The 19,025-nt window shown below is 35.9% G+C and overlaps 3 protein-coding genes across 5 annotated transcripts in view; all 3 read right to left on the bottom strand.

Moving 5' to 3' along the window:
- The window catches only part of LOC107724906 (uncharacterized protein CXorf65 homolog), a 3,951-nt gene extending 3,051 nt beyond the window's left edge, over window positions 1-900 (bottom strand). Inside the window, exon 1 of the mRNA XM_016534006.1 lies at window positions 876-900. Within this exon, the coding sequence (XP_016389492.1) occupies window positions 876-900 (25 nt within the window). The remainder of the gene's footprint in view (window positions 1-875) is intronic.
- A 5,336-nt stretch (window positions 901-6,236) lies between these two features.
- LOC107724898 (adenosine receptor A2a-like) lies at window positions 6,237-15,257 on the bottom strand. 2 transcript variants are annotated; one of them, XM_016533994.1, is made up of 3 exons: window positions 15,229-15,257; window positions 9,817-10,493; window positions 6,237-7,419 (listed from the first exon to the last, which is right to left on the bottom strand). In XM_016533994.1, the coding sequence occupies exons 2-3, from the start codon at window positions 10,149-10,151 to the stop codon at window positions 6,426-6,428; spliced, it is 1,329 nt and encodes a 442-aa protein (XP_016389480.1). In that variant the 5' UTR covers window positions 10,152-10,493; window positions 15,229-15,257; the 3' UTR covers window positions 6,237-6,425. The 2 variants fall into 2 exon arrangements, with proteins under 2 accessions (XP_016389480.1, XP_016389478.1); XM_016533992.1 differs by lacking the exon at window positions 15,229-15,257 and adding an exon at window positions 14,322-14,562.
- A 371-nt stretch (window positions 15,258-15,628) lies between these two features.
- specc1la (sperm antigen with calponin homology and coiled-coil domains 1-like a) overlaps window positions 15,629-19,025 on the bottom strand; it is a 29,515-nt gene continuing 26,118 nt past the window's right edge. For both annotated transcript variants that reach the window (XM_016533990.1, XM_016533989.1), the window contains 3 exons: window positions 18,727-18,843; window positions 18,474-18,533; window positions 15,629-17,463 (listed from right to left, as the gene is read on the bottom strand). In XM_016533990.1, the coding sequence (XP_016389476.1) occupies window positions 17,374-17,463; window positions 18,474-18,533; window positions 18,727-18,843 (267 nt within the window). In that variant the 3' untranslated portion in view covers window positions 15,629-17,373. The remainder of the gene's footprint in view (window positions 17,464-18,473; window positions 18,534-18,726; window positions 18,844-19,025) is intronic.

Genomic DNA, 19,025 nt, shown 5'->3' with positions numbered 1-19,025 from the left:
GCCGCTCACGTCCGTAGACATGGTGTAACATTGGTTTTGCTTTGTTTCACAGAACTAATCGTTGCCTGGGTTGCGTACGTATATGTGGGGCGGAGCTATCAAAATAGGGGCGAGACCCTTTTGGTGTAGGGGCGTGTTTGTTTTGGTGATTTCAAATATGGACATTGGCTACCAGAAATCACTTACTCTGCCTTTAACTTTTATAAAGAATATCTCTTTGGATTTGAGACTTTAGTCTTTGCAACTTTACAGATCTTCTTTATGCACCAAGAGCTTGTAACACTTCAAAGAGAAAGGAAAAATTGAAATCACATCATATGACCCCTTTAATATATACACTACTGTTCAAAAAGGGTACGATTTGTTTTTTTAAACAAAAGAAAAAGAAAGAAAGAAATTAAACACTGTTATTCAGCAAGGAAGAATTAAATTGGTCAAAAGTGACAGTAAAGACATTTGTTACAAAAGATTTCTGTTTCAAATAAATGCTTTGTATTCCTCAAAGGATCCGGAAGAAAATGCATCACAGTTTTCATAAAAAATATTAAGCAGCACAACTGTTTTCAACATTAATAATAATAAGAAATATTCTTAAGCAGCAAATCAGCATATTAGAATTATTTCTGATGAATCATGTGAAACCAAAGACTGGAACAATGATGCTGAAAATTCAGCTTTGCCATCACAGGAATCAATTTTAAAATATCTTAAAAAAGGAAAGCATTTGAAAAAATTGTAATGCTATTTCACAATATTACTGTTAAATGCAGCCTTGGTGAGCATAAGAAACTTCCCTCAAAAGCACTCAAAATTGTATAGTTTGTATGTATGTGTATGTATGTAATATGAATATATATAAATTATCCTGCACTTACCACCAAATATCACAGTAACGAACATCTCAGTTTTAAGATGTGTTTACTGTCTCAGCAGCCTGCAGTAATGAACGTGTCTGTTCACACAGTAGGAAAATAAAAGGTAGTTAAATGTTGTTGACGACAGCCATACCTAGAGACAAAGCCCCGGTTTATGAGGATTGCTGTAAAGTTCTACAGGACTGAATGTAATTGGCAGACTAGACTCAATGTAATCAGAATATTATCCTGCTGTGCCACCACTGAACTATGGATGAACTCCCCTCCTGGACTAGAATTTGCATTACATAAACAGCAGCATATTACCAGGCTACATTTTTCACTCACTACTCACAGTTTTTTTTCTGTCTCTCTCTCTGTAACCCCTTTGAAAAGAGAAGAGAGAAATAACTCTTTTTTTATGAAGCAGACCAGTCTGATTTGTCTCCATGGAGGTAGTACACAGACAGACAGGTTCTTTGAGACTTTGAAGTACTTATCCGGGACATGTCTAGCTGAGTGGGGAACATATCTATAGTCTTTTTCCCATGACTTTAAACGCAACTGTAAGAGAACAGCACAAGTCCGTCCCAGTTGTGGCTATTTCAGTACTAACTTGGGAAAAAAGCTGTGCCATAAGAAATGAGTCTTGAATGACTAAGAGGTTAGCAAACTTCATTCATTTAAATGTCTGATGAAGTTTTGTCCCTGTACTTTAAACCACATGAATCGTGGTTTGAGTACAAGCTCATTTTGGAAGTGAATTATAAAGATAATGTAATATATATAAAAAAATTAACTTTTATAATGTAATAACAAATAACACAATTTTTCTATTTCATAAATGCTGTTAGCTTGAACTTTCCATTCATTAAAAAATCCAAACAAATGTATCATGTTTCTACAAAAATATTAGGCTGCACAAAAATGATAATCAGAAATATTTCTTGAGCAGCAAATCAGCATAGGATCATGTGACACTGAAGACTGGAGTAATGGCTGCTGAAAATTCAGCTCTGCCATCACAAGAATAAAGCACATTTTAAAATATATTCAAATAGAAAACTGTTATTTAAAACTGTAATTATATTTCACAATATTTCCATTTAAATGTATTTTGATCAAATAAATATATATATTTTTTAATCTTTACCTCAAACTTTTGAACAGTATTGTAAATGCATTATAAAAACACCCAATTGTATCATAAAATATATTAGTTTACATGTTTTTTTCCCACCACACTTTTAAAATTAATTAAAATATATTTTTAGTCATCTTGAGGCCCCTTTAATTGGGAGCTGAGGAGCCCTAGTGGGCCCCAGGCCCTCTGGTTGAGAACCGCTGTTTTATAGCACCATTGCTGATACACAATCCTGTAAATCTTGCCAGAATAACAGCCGATGAGGCACAGACAGCAACTCCATGACAACACAGGCTTGAGCAGTCATAACCTCAAATGTTAAAAAAAAATGTTATCAGTGTGTAAACATCATCAGCTTCATCAACAGGTCTTTTCCACAAATTTAAATGTGACATGAACCTCTACGACCTTTATGTCAAATATTAGACCAATCAGCATGTTTGCTTAGTGCAGTAAAATATAGATGTGTGCCAAGGGTTACCATGTTTTATAAATATAGGGGAGACTGGAGGCAATTGTAACATTTTTTTACATTTTCCTTCATACCTCACAGACTACTTGATATACACTTGTCATCTTTTGACATAAGAAACAAATATATAGGTGCACTAATTAATAATACAATTTATATATATTTCAAAGGACAAGAATATAATATAAAATTAAATGAAAGAAGTCAGTTGCCCCCTTTGTGTGGGCGATTGTAACAGTGTCTGGAGGCAATTGTAACACTGAAAAATAAGTCATATTAACCCACTGTATCTCAAATAAAGGCATATTTCAAAGTAATCATGTTACTGCTGTAATATCCAATAATGTTGCTTAAGATTTTTTTTTGTAGATGTCAGGCATCATATGCATTCATATGCATTCAAAAAGCAAAAGTCTATTTCTATTTTTGTAGAAGACAACTATTCTAGAAGTAACTAGATTTAATTTTTTTAAAATATAATATTTAATATATTATTTAAATATATTTTATTCAAATACATAATCAACTGATGAGTCAAGAGCAGTCTTTAACCAAACTTTAATGAAATGTACAGAATATTAACATATTAACAGAATAAAAGAGCTAGGTCTATATTAGCATAGGTTGTTCATGTTAGCATACTTTTTTTTATCAATAACCTAAAGATAAAATGTAAGTTTAAATTTGCAGTCATCTGAACTTTAGAGAGCAGGCGAAAAATACTGCACATACAAAAAGTAACTTTCATACCTCAAAAGAAATGTTTCGTTAAAAAAAAAAATCTCCTGAGGTGAAATGATTATTACACTTGTTCGAGATGAATCGGCGCTTCGCAGACCGATCGGCGTATGACATCAAAGTACCGATTGGAGAACAGACGACTCGTGTGCTTTTGAATTGCTCTCGCGGTACTTTGATGTCATACGCCGATGCGGTCTGCGCAGCGCCAAAGCATCTGGAACAAGCTTGTTGTGTTCCCATTTCACAGGCAGATCGAGAATCCTGCTGAGCCAAAGTCCCTTTAAGGTATTCTATAGTCTTTCTTTGGCTGAGCCTGAGCATGTTGTAGTGTCATCATCACTCTAGCTTGTTTCTGATTGGAGGAATTGAATGTTACAACTGCCCCCTGATACAATTGAGATAGATGGTCCTGGAAAGGTCAGTGAGCTGGAACTCGAACTCGGGACGCCCGAAGCGCAACAACAGTACCTATATGTCGGTGCAGACACAAATTGCTATTGTTGGTAAGATGATCCAAAAGCTCCGCTGGCACTGGCAGACACGGAGACCAGCCCAGGAGTCATCATCAGAGTTCATTAGGAAGATGGGTGTGAATACTGCATTTTTAGACGAGGAACACGGGTACATTTAACATCATTTTGTGTCAACACACAATGAGCTTTTGTTTGAAATAACTCGAGCTGGATTACTGTAAATGTTTGGGTGTAAAAAAATTTGTGAAAAATCCGTTAGCTCAGGAGCTTTTCAGCAGTTTTTGATGTAGGCCTAGTCTGTCTACATACGATTCAATCTGAATCAGGTGTGTTTGAAGTAGGAAGATCTCTGTACCCAGATTTGTATATCTGTATATCATATGTGGAGCTCGATTCAGAAGAAAGATAATGCTACCCTAAAATAGGCTACTTTAGAAATCTCTTGAGATGCACTAGTGCACCCTTTAACCTGGAATATTTTGGGACTTTGGGAATGGGCTGGGAAAGATACAATGTTAGGATTCATAAGACCCTTCAGTGTGTGATCCAGCACAGCCTCTCCCGGGATGACTACTTCATGTCTCCATATCTGGAGACTCCTTCTTTGGAAGGAAAATCGCAAATAATTTTAAAGCCTGCACTTGAGCTATATCACACTTAGGCCAAGTTGTTTACTGATAGTTTTTATATTAAATATTAAAGCAATATTATGAGCAATAGTATTTAATATATACAACCGTTCAGTAAACATTAAGTTTTGAGTAGCTTACAGAATATTGGCCGTTTCTTCGTCTGTTCTTTCTAAACATCATCAAAAAATAGTTTCAAATGCAGCCACATCGCACGTCACAGTAGCGGTGTTTTTTTACTGAATGAATCAGTGTTTGTGAATGAATCGTTTGAGTGAACGATTCATTGACTCACTCATAAAGAGTCACTTGTCGCCCGCTATGACGTATCGATGTAACCTGTAGAAAAATACCCACAATGCACAGAGTGACCAGAATTGACAGTTGCAACTAACAGTTTAACAAGGAAAAATAGAGGACAGAAAGAAAGAAAGAAATAGTACGGTTTATATAAAGATTTCTGTTAGCTGCTGGTATTCTCTCATGACAATACTTGTTTGGTGTGAGAAATTATGATTAGGCCGCAATAGGATATTACAGTAACATCTTCATTTATTACACAAACTCTGTTAACTACATTATCTTTACAGACCTCTAATAGACAGGGATCTGTATGTGCTCAAAAGAGTGGTTTAATTTAGATAATCTTTCCACAAATAAAATAAGGCAGCAAAAATAATTTTAGTTTAAACAAATGGTCAGTCAAATGAGGTGCTTAGGAAATGTTGATTGTCTCGTGCAATGCTCTGTTAATTCTGCAAATTTTGCAACCCTTTTACCAACTTTATGTCTAAACACAGTTATTATGAAAAGTTGCAGTCAATAAGGCCAAAATAACCATTTTAAGTGAACAGGCATTCAGTGTGTTTACAATTAGCTACTTTTATGCTAGGCTACATTTATATGAGATATATAACTTATCTAATAGTTCTCAATACAAAAAGCATGTGTGCCCTTAATACAATAAAAACCGAAATAATGGGACTCAAATGCAACCTATTTGTGGAAAGTGCCTCATAGAAAACCAGAGTCAAAGAGTAACACTGCTTAAAACTTTTCACAGAGCCTACAAAATATGCAGCCAAAATACATGGCATGACTTGCAATGCTGCATGCATATGCTAGCTTTATGAAATCTTACTGACTAACTTTCATTAACATGCTCGCCCAGTTCCCAGATAGAAATCAACTAACAAATCAGTTGTCTATGGGTATTTGTGCATGTAGAAGTTTGGGTTTATGTTTGTGTTGCAGTGCAGATGCTGAGTGAGTGAAGAAAATAATCAGCAAGTGCTCCCAGTCTCAGTGCAAACCATTAAGAACTGTATTGAAAATGCTTTTTAAATTCCTGAATTTGAATTAAAGAAGCACACAGGATGTAGAATTGTAATTCAAATTTGGATTTATGAAAGTAGAATTAAAATGGAAGTGCAGTGCAGACATTAGTAACATCTTACACACACTGCTCTAAATTTAATCAATAATGTTTACCTTATGGACCATGGTGGAAGAACATTTGTTAACTCCAACCTATTATATAAATATACCATATAATCAACAGATTCAAATGTTTCAATATTTTTTTTAATAATGATTATCTTGCAAAATGTTATGGACATTTTGTGGGTCTGTATGACAAATATAAAATAGTTTTTAATCTCTGTGTTAATTGCTGAGGGTATTGAATTTAATTAAGAGAAATATCTCTAAACAGTTTTACTGTTCTAATTTTGGGAATACTCAGATTAATTAATTAATCAATTAATTTATTTTGTACTGAAAAAAATCAAATTCAACATCCTGTAACCAATACCAACTCATGAACTGAAAAGGGGATTTTTAGAATTCACAATTTTTTACATTTTTAAGACTGAAAAAAAAAAACCTCATATAAAAGAACTGATATTCATTTTTGATGCTCTTTAATATGTACATTATCATTACATTAATTATAATATCAAACATACTCAGTTCTGAGCTACTACAGCTCCACAATAATGTCAAGTCCTTAAAAAAGCAAAAATACATACTTTGTATTTCATATTTTAGCCCATCATTTTTTTTGAAGCAGCAATAAATAATTAGAATCCATCATTCAGAGTGTATTAATTATCAGGAAACCTCTGTGAGTTCAACACAGTGGGCTGTTTGTAGGTACAGAGCTGATTTAACATGAAGCGGCGAGGATGGATCATTCCCATCCGTAATGTCAAGTACGGCATGCTTCCTGCATGCAACGCCCTCATTATTCCCAGTGAGCAGCGACTCTGGATGCCTCAGTCCCAGATGTCTGTGAGAATTAGTGAGTTCCATAGGCTGGTTGTCTAATACGGAGTTTTCCGTAGTAACAGGTCTGTGTGTGTGGCCGGGTTCAGCACTTTCACAGCTGCTGGTGGTGCTGCTCTGTTCGGTGTAGAGGTCTCGCACCAGGCCGTTGACTTTAATCCGGAGAGAATCTACCACACTCGTTCGGGCTGAGGTACGGGTGCTCCCGTTGCAAGAAAGAGGCTCTTGTCTACCCAAAATGTGATAGCGTACGATCTTCCGAAAAGTATATCTGAATTCACGTATGCGGTAGGCGTAAATGAACGGGTTCACGACTGAGTTTGCATGTGAGAGAATTATAGCCAGGTACATGATAAGAACCGGCGGCCGTTCACACTTTGGACAAAACAGAGTGAAACAGTTGATGATGTGCAGCGGCAACCAGCAAACAGCGAACAGGCCAACAATAATCGCCAGAGATTTCGCGGCGTGGACCTCTTTCTGCAGGGTGGAGCGGGACTTGAGCTCGCAGGGTACAGCTTTGGACTCAATGCATTTGAGTTGGTGGCGTGCAGCCATAAAGATCCGTAGGTAAATGGCCAGCATGAGGAGCAAAGGCAGCAGCACGAAGGCGAAGAAGTTGAAGTAAACCATGTAGTCCATGACCACCACCTGCTCGAACAAACACTCCATCATACCGGGTGGACAGGTGCTGTTGAGGGCCTCTTCTGAGTGGGCTTTGTGCCAGCCTAACATGGGTGTTAGACCGATGATAACCGACAGGACCCAGCAGATCGCTATGATGCCTCTTGCACGCTGCCCGGTTACTAGGCTGTTGTATCTGGAAGAGAGAGAGAGAGAATCATATTTTTCAAATTCCCCAGTCATAAGTGTTTGTTCCAGTTTGTCTAGACTGCACATCTAAAAGGTCCAAAGTACTAACAAAAGTATGCAAATGACAGCATTTTGTTCAGTGTAGTTCTCAAATTTCTGACTTTATATCTTACAATTACCATTTTTTTCTCATAAATTGCGACTAGTTCTCACAATTGTCTTTATATCTTACAATTATAATTTTATTTCCTGCAATTTTATTTGCAACTAGTTCTCACATTTCTGACTTTATATCTTACAATTAAAATTTTTTTCTCATAAATTGCGACTAGTTCTCACAATTCTGGCCTTGAATCTCCCGGTTACGATTTTATATTTCACAATTGCATCTAGCTTTCATAATTGTGAATTGTGACTTTGCAAAATTGCGACTTACATCTCAACTGTGACTTCATATCTCACAATGTAACTCGTATGTATCTCATAATTCATAAATTTATCTCATAATTACAGAAGTCTAAAACTGGGTTCCATTTACTTTACAAAAACAGTTTGCACACTAGTGGGTTTCTTTATTTCTTTCACAAATACTTTTTTAATCATATAAATTAATACTAATATAACTCAAAGTAAAATCTCGTAATTATGGTAATTTGGATACAACGTGAACATAAGCACAACCCTGATACAACCACAATGCTAATGATCCTAGCATTCATTCACAGTATTTCCAGCAAATTCTCTCATTGGAGCAATTAAGAAGAAAGAATGTGCTCAGAAATGTCAGTGTTTGGAACAGAAATCTATTTTGAGAGTCTCTTTTTGGCCCAGTGTAGGAGAACAGCGGAGTTCCTTGGCCTCTATTTGTCTCATTCTCCAGATGTGGAAGTTCAGTGAGCCACACAGAGAAAACATCCCAGTCCCCCACCCAAAACCTGCTGACAGGACGTGGACGCACACACAGTCTATCACACATCTCATTGAAACCAGCTGAACTGACCATTCTAAAACACAAGAGATACTATTATCCCAACATTACCTCAATCTCCATTAGCATGTTAGCTGCTCATTCTGAACAGTGCTAATTGACTCATTATGAAGTGTAAAGAGGTTATGGAATAAAACTGGCATCTGATAAAAGACTTATGACTGACAAAAAAACAGAAGTGGATGCTTGCTAAGGAAATCTGTGCAAACTATTAGCAAAAACATTCCAGAGTAAATCAGATTTATGATAGGTTATGCTCAAAGACAGCCTCAAAATCAAGAGGTTAGGCCTTGCTATGTTCTTAAATAATTTTCACCCAAAAATAGCCAAGAATCTTGTTGGAAAGACACAGTGTGTCCCATTACTGGGACATACAGTGTTAAAAAAAAGGCATGGTTTGTCCCGACAAATGGGAACAGTGCCATGTGTGGTTAATTCTTGAAAAGACCAGCTTAAACCAGCATAAATCTCCAGGCTGGTTTCCTTGTTGAAAAAAAAATCTTTAAGACTGGTCTTTGGGGTAATTATTTTTCAGCAAGACCATCTGAAGACCTGAACACTTAAACCAAAATAAATCTCCATACTGGTCCAGGCTGGTTTTCTTGCTGAAATAAAATACATCTTAAGCCAGTCTAAGTTAATTTGCTGGTCTTAGCTGGTTTCCCAGCCTGGTCAGGCTGGTTTTAGAGGGGTTTTGATCACTTTTCAGCTAGGCCTGCTTAAAGGGATAGTTCACCCAAAAATGAAAATTTGATGTTTATCTGCTTACCCCCAGGGCATCCAAGATGTAGGTGACTTTGTTTCTTCAGTAGAACACAAACGAAGATTTTTAACTCAAACCGTTGCAGTCTGTCTGTCATATAATGGAAGTGAATGGGAATCACGGCTTTGAGTGATTCCCATTCACTTCCATTATATGACTGACAGACTGCAACGGTTTGAGTTAAAAATCTTCGTTTGTGTTCTACTGAAGAAACAAAATCACCTACATCTTGGATGCCCTGGGGGTAAGCAGATAAACATCAAATTTTCATTTTTGGGTGAACTATCCCTTTAAGACCAGCTTAAACCAGTAAAATTTGATTTTAAGTGTGCACTTTCAGTGGGATTATGCTGGTCTAGCTGGTTTGATGTTTCAAAAAATGCTGGTCAACCAGAGAGCAGAATGCTGGCTAAGCTAGTTAAGAAGTTTGGTGGGGACTTCAGCATCCAAAACATAAGTTGGAATAAGGCAAAAAAAGTAGTCAAAACCTTTTTTCTTTAAGGCCAAAACTATTTAAAAGAGGTGAAGCATTATTCTACAAAATGTAACAAACATCTTCAACAAACATGCCTTTAAGATTTAGAGAAACAACCTCCCTGAAATATGATCAATGTACAAAGATACATGTTCTGACAGCAACACCCTTCACTCACCTTAGCGGGATCTTGATAGCAATGTAGCGGTCGATGGCAATGGCTAGAAGACTAAATATGGAGCTCTGGGTCAGCACTAGGACGAAGCAGGCGATGAACAGACAACCGTAGAAATTGGCACAGAAACCAGTGCTAATCACGACGGAGAAGGGAATGGCCAGCACACCCACTGCGATGTCCGCCACGGCCAACGAAACAACAAAGAAGTTGGTGATGCTCTGGAGGTTGCTGTTGAGGCCCACTGCCCAGCAGACCAACACGTTGCCCAGGACCGAGAGCAGGGCAATCAGCAGCTCCAGAATCATGTACAACACGTCGAAGACATTGTTCAGCATGGTGAGCTTGCTGGGGAGAAAGGACGATGCCTCGCCTCAATGTCCATAGCTGCAGCTCCACGCTACAGCCACCTCACGAGGCCAGAAGACCAATAATCAAGTGTTACCTTGTTAAAAACGTTCCAGATTGTTGAATCACCAATTAAAAACAAAAACTTGGTAAATATTTTAAAAAGTATCTACAGACATTTCTCCTCAGATTTTTTAGAGAGATTTGGTATTAAATAATAATTTGAAAATCCATTATGATCCCATGTCATGGCGTTAGATATGATGGTCCAGTCCCCGTTCCATGTGTTGCTTACCCGTCTTTCTATAACATTTAGTATTCCACTGCATTCCCTGGAGAAAAAAGAAAGGAAATGATGTTATCGACTGGGAAGCAAGCCTCTGAAGAGATGGACTGAATAAAAACAGATTAAGTAATCATTTTAGAATTTTAGACGGAAAAAGTTTGGTGTAGAAACAATTTTCAGTCAAAAAATTAACACACAATTGATTTCATAACTAATTACAAAGAAATGGCAAGTAACACATTAAATTAAAAGCATTTTCTTGTAAAACATATTCCAAGATTCTGTTATTTACAACTTTGAAAATTCATTTTTTTTTTTTGTGTACATGATTGAGAAATGCTTCATGCTCTAATCGTAAAGCATTTCATGATTGATGACAATAAGGTTCTGGGAAGCAAGCCTCTGAAGAGATGGACTGAATAAAAACAGATTAAGTAATCATTTTAGAATTTTAGACGGAAAAAGTTTGGTGTAGAAACAATTTTCAGTCAAAAAATTAACACACAATTGATTTCATAACTAATTACAAAGAAATGGCAAGTAACACATTGAATTAAAAGCATTTTCTTGTAAAACATATTCCAAGATTCTGTTATTTACAACTTTGAAAATTCTTGTTTTTTTTATGTGTACATGATTGAGAAATGCTTCATGCTCTAACCGTAAAGCATTTCATGATTGATGACAATAAGGTTGATGTTTGATCTGAGGAAAGAAAGAGATTAGTCAACCATTTTAAGTTATTGTTGACACTGACAACAATATGGGGTTTTAAGTAAACAATACAGAGTGCACAGAAGCACAACGTGTAACATAACAAAATGTTGAGCTTTTCCTGACGCAAAGCCCTTTCTTGTAAACACAAATGGCAAGCTAATACTTTGAAAAACATGAGAAAACAAAGGAAACTTGAAGTGGATATTCTTTATCTCAGACTTTACATTTACCAGACACACCCGTAGTGATGGCCAGAAGCTCTTTACTTTTGTTTTACAGTTTATTGGAAGTCATTCAGAAGCCCTTAACTGGGAGTCTGAGCTATTTACCCTGGAGTGTTCCCACACTGATGCCGAGGTTATCCACCTCTGGAAGACATGAGAAAACAGCTGTTCTGCCACTTTATTTATTTATTGCTTTTTTCAATCATTTATTTGCCCATTACAAATCAAAAGAATACAAACCTTTTAATTATTATTATTAATGGCATTTTTTAATTAGAATTTATATATTTTATATTGCTATTGTTAGACATTTACAGGTGGTACGAAGTATGGGGGAGGGATAATGTCATTCTAGAGTGAATTCTATTGGCAAAAAAAAACAAAAAACATAAAAAATCTGATGCACCCCTGCACACGATAAGTCATAAATGTTTAGTTTTTTTATGGAAGAGAAAGATTTTTATTTGATTTATTATTATTATCATTACTGTTTGTGAACTTTTAGGAGCACATTATTACACAGATGACCTCAAAGCTGATGATATACATTGACTAAAAACCACATGGGGTCTTTAACATGCAGTAAAGTATTTGCAACACAATGTCTCCTGACATCCTAACAAGTGTTCAATCACGGTTTAATTTCTTAAAACAAGAAAGAAATAAACAAAAAAGAACAAAAATGAAAAGAATGTGAATAGGTGACTGTCGTAAATAAGAATTGAAAGTGGGGGAGGTAAAAATGATTGTAGCAAACAGGTGAGAAAACATAGTAAACTAGTCAATCTTGATGCCCAGCCTCACAGCCATTGATATGGATCTGTGAGAGTTTAGGGGATGACAATGGGACAACAGAAAAACGGGTCTCCACAACACTGGATGAACCCTTTGATCAGTTTCCCAAAGTACTCTTCTGGTTTCAGTGCTTTGTGTTTACAAAGAAAACAATGTTTAAACTACTAGGCAGATTGTGACCTGTGCCAACACCAGACTCAACAGTGGACCCTTGTGGATGGATGATGGAAAACATCATACATTCATCCATCATTTAGCACAGTCTCAAACTATATCTGGCTCAGAATCCGGCTCATTCCTCATACTGCTGACATCCCTAACTAAATCAACCCAAAATATCACGGTTTGATAGCAAACCAATTCAAACACTGCAGATGAAACAGCAGGGCCGGCTCAGAACAAACAGATGTACTTCAGCTGTGTGTGAATGATGGTTTTATAGCCGTTTTACTCTCCTTTTACCTCGGCTGATTGATAGGCTCATAAAATGAAAAATGATAATAAAATGCTTAATTTTTCAGTTGAAAATCTGTTTTGATTCTTACGTTCTATGATTTATTTGCTGTTACGAAGTTAAGGGCACAATGTGGCTCAAGACAGATATAGAAAATACATTTAATATAAAAAATTTTTCAATATAAATAAAAACTAAACTCAAAACACTAACCCTTAAGATATAAAAATCTACACTTTATTTTCTCTCCAGTTCTCCCGCATCAGCAAGAATTGTAAACCCCTTTAGGAATGTCAGAAGTAAAAAAAAAAAAAATCATAATAAAAATTAAACAGGCTCCATTTGGCTGAACCACTGAAATATTCATAAAACTACACAGGCATCTACAAAAAAATAGCCGTCAAAACACTTCAAACACATCTACACAGAAAATCCTTTATAAAGACTTGCACATCTATGGCAAGCTTGGAAAAGGTTTAACATTAATTAAACTAAATAGTATCTATAAATATGCATAAGTTATCAAATAGTGACTAGTATTGTTTTTGATTTCACTAGTAATCATGCATTACTTTTTTTTTATGTTAGTCACTACCAACTATTCCATTGTTAAGCAATGTTTGCAATTTTTGTCATTGTATTATTTGGGGAGCTGTTCAGATTTCAACAGTTAACTATCCCAATAATAATATTATCTATTGCAGGTTTACTAGTACTTATTTCATACTACTACCCATTTATCAGACCAGAATACAGTATCTAGCATCTATACCAGTTGATATCAGTGATATACAGAAATATACAATGTCTAAAAAAAAAAAAAAAGTTAAATGATGGTTAACTTTTAACAATATAGAGTGCTGAATCATCACAAAGTTAACACATTTAAAAGCACAATATAACACTGCATAGGGTGGACACATAGATACCTTGCTGGTGTTTGACGCCGAGTGTTAACATTTGGGCGATTTTGCCGTGTACTTCAGGAAACAGTGTGATGTGTAGTTCATTTACAAAGTACACTATTAACAATTGGAATACATACACAGAAATATCTTGTCTAATAGTGTCTAACAAGTTATAGTAAAACTGGAATAGATTCAAGTAACTAGTGACTAGAAATAAATTAAGTAGAGATATGTATGAATAAGCATAAATATATTAGTCACTACTGAAATAAGTATTAGCATCTAAAGAATAGTTACTAGCGGTGAAATTTTAAAATATGCTATTACTTACTAGAAAAAAATACTGGTTTAAAAAGATGTATAGGCTATAACAAAATAGTGTTTTAAATGCTAAATTAGCTTGCCATACAGGGCAGTTTCACTGCAGTACTATATGGCACTGCAAGTTTGCGCTTAAAACGTAGCCTACATTTAATATACAATAGGCATATATAATTCAATAGTACTATATATTAATTGTCATTTTTAAAGGCCGTTTTTAAATCACACGTCTACAATTGGGGTCGTTCTAAAATATTTTGATGCTTGTAAAACTGGGCACAACGTGCGTTTTAACTCTTAAAAACAAAGTAACCTAAATGATTCGCTTCAATATTAAAAATGCACTTAAGCGGTGCACAAATTGTTTAATTGAAATATAATAAAACAAATTCAATTCAATCGAAACCCCGCTGGCTCTATCTAAACATTCTTATTAGTTGTTGGTTTCAACTTACCATCAGAGTTGATAACCCCTGGAATGACTGAATAAGAAAAACAAAATAAGCTGGGAATCCCATGAAGATGAAAAGTCAACCCCTCGGAAAAAGAAATACAAAAACTTGGGAGTCCTCAGAGATTCATGACTCGTGAATGATTCCGTCGGCGCGTTCAGCGTCAGCTGTGTGATTCGGTAAAGTCGACACCAGCAGCGAGAGTTGACAGACTATAGGACCCCTGAGAGCCAGTGACTGACCAATCCAGAGCCGGAGGCCAGCATTTCCACACTGGACGACTGTTAAGATACTGATACCGCTTCTTCCTGTGATCAAGCATAAGGGAAACAACTGAGCTGCGAGTGCTAGGTCTCTTCTGTGATTAAACTGAAAGCAAACTTACAAGACAGAATTTAGTATAAGTAGCCTACAGTATTCAAATTAGCTTCCTGAATAATTTTGGATATGTTGTATTGACCATTTAATTAGTTTTGTTAAGATTTACCAATAATTTAAATGGAAAACGTACTGTCTATAACAGTTTCTCTGAAGCTTTAAATTGTTCATCCATCACTCAGGTAATTTCATATTGACAAATGAAGGTAAGAATGCAATTTTGTTTTCTTTCCCGTCCATGACCTGTCTTCAGGACAACTTGAGAGCAAGTCCCACAGTTAAGCCAGACATATTGAGGTCAATCTGGGTTCCATTCACATGTGTGACTTTAAAAAAAAATCAATCGTGGTACAGACAATAGGGCTCTATGAAGGAAAGCAGGCCAATTGGTCTCATTCATGACAAAATGCAACTTTTTTTACTCTCTGTAATGACTGACATCACATCTAATCTTAGAAATGTACTAATCATGCTGCACAACACCCATCCTTCACAACAATAAAGAACAAGAGCTAAACTCATAAACACCCACCAGCTCCTTGCCTCAGACCTTTTGCCGGTTTTAAATGACCTGTTAAATGTGTTTAGGACAAAGATTAGAAAAGCCTTCCAGCCAAATGGGAGGGTAACCACAATGCATTACATTACTTGAATTTCCAGTCCGGAAAGGGGCTGGGAATTAATTAAAACCTGATTTTTGTTATTTCTATATAATCCAAGTTGTTCACTGATTCATAGACCAATTAAATCAATCTTTGAAAAGTGAAAGCCAAAAAGAGATTTCCCTATGCTGCAGAACTAAAATGCGAGAATTAAAATATGATAATGCAAAGAAAAACATTTATACACCAGGTGACCGATTCATTTCGGAGGAAGAGCATATTGATTGCTCTTCACATTTATTTAGAAAAAGGAAATAATTGTACCCTTTTTATTAAGATAATGCTCTCACAATGATAAAAACCTAAACAAATGGCAGCAAAGGAAAGTTCAGCATTCAAGAACAGAAAACTGGTGTAAATTAACAATCTAAAAGGCAACAGATCTGTATTACATTCATATTAATGTGATGAACGCTGGATGAAGTACATTAAACAGACATATACAGAAGGCAGGTCCAACTCAACATGTCTCTGGTTTAGTAAATTAAGCTGATATGCGGCTTATGAACAAAACATTTGGTCAGGCTTTATTTGGGACAAATATAAAGATTAATCTGACACTTACTTTTAATTATTATGTGATCATGGTGCAAAGGTAAAGTAGCTCAGTAATGCAGTTTAGAATAAATCTTAAACGCTTACCAGGGAAACTGCAGATTTGTCTTTCAGATGTACGAGAGCTAAAAACGGCTGCTTAGTTGCAAACCCCGGAATTTGAATAGGAATGATTTCAAACACTGTGAAATACTTCCTGAGGAATGGAAATATTACATACCCTATTGAAGGAATCAAAAGGGTTTAGAAAATAAGAGACATACCTCACATTCTTTCAATGGACTCATGAAAAATTCCTATTTTATCATTACTGTTTTTTATTTTCATGTGTTGTATTACCTTTAAAGTGTTATTTGCAGACAGGTGGGAAACGTCAAAGTCTTTCAAACTCACGAAAAGAGAGCGATGCCTGAATTCAGCACAGCTGGAAAACAGGATATATGTGACAACTGTGATTTTTCTCACTCAGACTGAAACTCTTCCATATTAATGCACTGGAATGTAGCTTCATTTACATTTTGAATTAGTGCACGTAAAATGATTTTTGTATTGGTAGAGCACTGCATGAAATCGCATATGATTATTCATCTTGATAAATATCAATAAGACTTTCTTATCCTGAGAAAGAACATAACATTTGATTAGTACATAAAAAAGTTAGCTTGCAAACAAAAAGACATTGTGACAGACTTCATTTTTGGTATACTATTTCAGACTAATACACCGGACAGTACATGCACATGTGCTGCTAATCTGAATATAGCGTTTACTACAGTATCATACTGTTGGTGAGCAGCACTAATGTCATATGAAATGGCTCAACGGGTTACATAAGCTTATTGCTGACCTCCCTATTTAATATGTAGTATTTCAAGCCAAGATCCATCACAGTTGTAACATTAATGTGCCCACGATGGGCTTTCAAAACAATCCTGTAAAAAAAAGTGACTGACTGTGTGCTATAGTGAATAACTCCTATTAGTGTACAATTCTCCTCTACTGAAGTGCTACTCCAATGAAGTGTTTCAATTAGGCACTGCTTTGAGCAATCCACACATCTCGTTCTTTTAAAACAAGTTCCACGGCTGTGAATTAAGGTGAAGAACTTGCTCCAAACGTATGTCTGGAAGTAAGCACTCAGGGTGGCAAAAGGCACGGGGTCGCAGGCGGGTCCACGCTGTTCTTTAAGACTGATTTCAATCATCCACACCACAAATTAGTAACTAGATGTAGTCTGTAGTGTTAGAGTCACGCGACAGTGAGTTGAAGGCAAACTGATTCGGTTCCACTGTAGAGGTTTTTCTTTGATGTATCGATGTCATATCAGCATATGCTAAGTGAAGTGTCCTTGTGATGGGTTTAATATGACTTTGTGCTAGGATTAGGCTTAGATGATATGGTGGGAAGTTGCACTCAGGTTAGTTGGTGGAAATTTGTACAATCTATAAAAGTACATGTGCTCAGGTCTCAAAATACTTGTAGATAGAGGTGACGTAAGTCATAACACTCTGCCAGTCCGGTCTTTCTGTATGGACCATGTCATTGATGTCCTGAAAGAGAAAGAGAGAGAATGTAAATGAATATTAAAGTGCATTTGATGTAAGTGTGTTGCATAGTATCACTTATTAACTAAAAATTCTGTTATTTTAATACACTACCATTCACAAATTTGCAGTAAGATTTTGTTTTTTTAATGAATGAATGAACACTTTTATTCAGCATGGAATTCAGAAATTGAATAAAAGCTGATTTCGATTTCAAACAAATGCTTTCCATTCAAGACCTAAAAAAAAGTCTGACAACATTTCAACACCGATAATAAAAGGAAATGTTTCTTGAGCAGCAAATCAGCATATTACAAAGATTTCAGAAAGATTGTGACACTGAAAACTGAAATTTTAGCTTTGCCATCATATAAATCATTTTTTAAAATATATTACAATAGAAAACAGTTGTTTTAAATTGCAGTAATATTTTACAATATTACTCTTTTTGCTGTATTTTTTATTAAAAAAAGGTGCAGCCTTGGTGAGCATAAGAGATTTTTTTTTAAAAAGTAGAATTGTAGTGTATTACGATCACACAAATGTCTATAAAAACTCACTGATTATATATCAAATTTTAGGCAAAATATAACATGAACAATTTATATTCCTCATGGAAATGTCCAATGATTTTTTATATTTATTTGTATGACTTGCTTCAATCCTCAAGAGCTTCAGAGGTGCTTTCAGTATGTGCATGCTAAACTTATTGTTTAAGTAGTTCACAATAGAGAATAAATAATTCTATACAGTGCGCTACAAGTAAACACCGCTGGCTGATAATGAAGTGTTTCCAGCTTTTCACCTGCTGTCAGCTTACAGGATGGGAGTGGATGACAGAAATATTCCAACTTGAAGATTAATAGAGTGCCTCGGATCTGCATTAGGTCTTTGTGCACGTTGCTCCAGTGCAAACGGGAGCTCCTGAACATGCCTATTTGTGTGCAGACTACAGACTTACTGCATCAGCTGGTCTGAATGAGCTGTTGTGATCAAGCTAATGCAAAACCTCTTACCAGAGTGGACTTGATTCCTACACTTTCTGCTGCTTGGAAGGCCAGGGTGAAATTTCGTCTCTGAAAATCGAAATAAATAGTTATGAGATTAGCTCTCATAGATCTGTTCTCTCAGGCTTGAAAAATCTTTTGGCCACTTGGTTTGATTTTTTTTTATTTATGCAATGACATTCAAGTGTCCAAATACTTTTTGGGGCCACTGAATAAGTGCTATATGGCACGGTCATGATGCAGAAATCAGTAGTGTACTTGCCTTGTCTTGACTGTTGAGCTCTTGATAGGGAATATGAGCAGGCAGATATGTGTGAAGGACAGCGCAGAAGGCCAGTCCATCATTCCAGCTGCTACTAAAGTTGGTAATGTCGATATTCTGTGTAACAAACAGACATGACAGAGTTCATATAAGCCTCCTGGACTCTACCAAAAACTAAAAATGTAGGATTATGAAAATAAAGCTTCAGTACATTTAAAACCAGATTAGAAAGGGTTTCAAGATGACACACCAGGTTTAAGTCATGAAATGTGTGCAATTCAGTGTGGTACATTCAATGG

Source organism: Sinocyclocheilus rhinocerous, unplaced genomic scaffold, assembly GCF_001515625.1.
Source record: "Sinocyclocheilus rhinocerous isolate Xijiao unplaced genomic scaffold, SAMN03320098_v1.1 scaffold515, whole genome shotgun sequence".
NCBI classification, from domain to species: domain Eukaryota; kingdom Metazoa; phylum Chordata; class Actinopteri; order Cypriniformes; family Cyprinidae; genus Sinocyclocheilus; species Sinocyclocheilus rhinocerous.
Note: the sequence above shows the minus strand (reverse complement) of the source record. Positions and strands in the feature narration are given on the sequence as shown.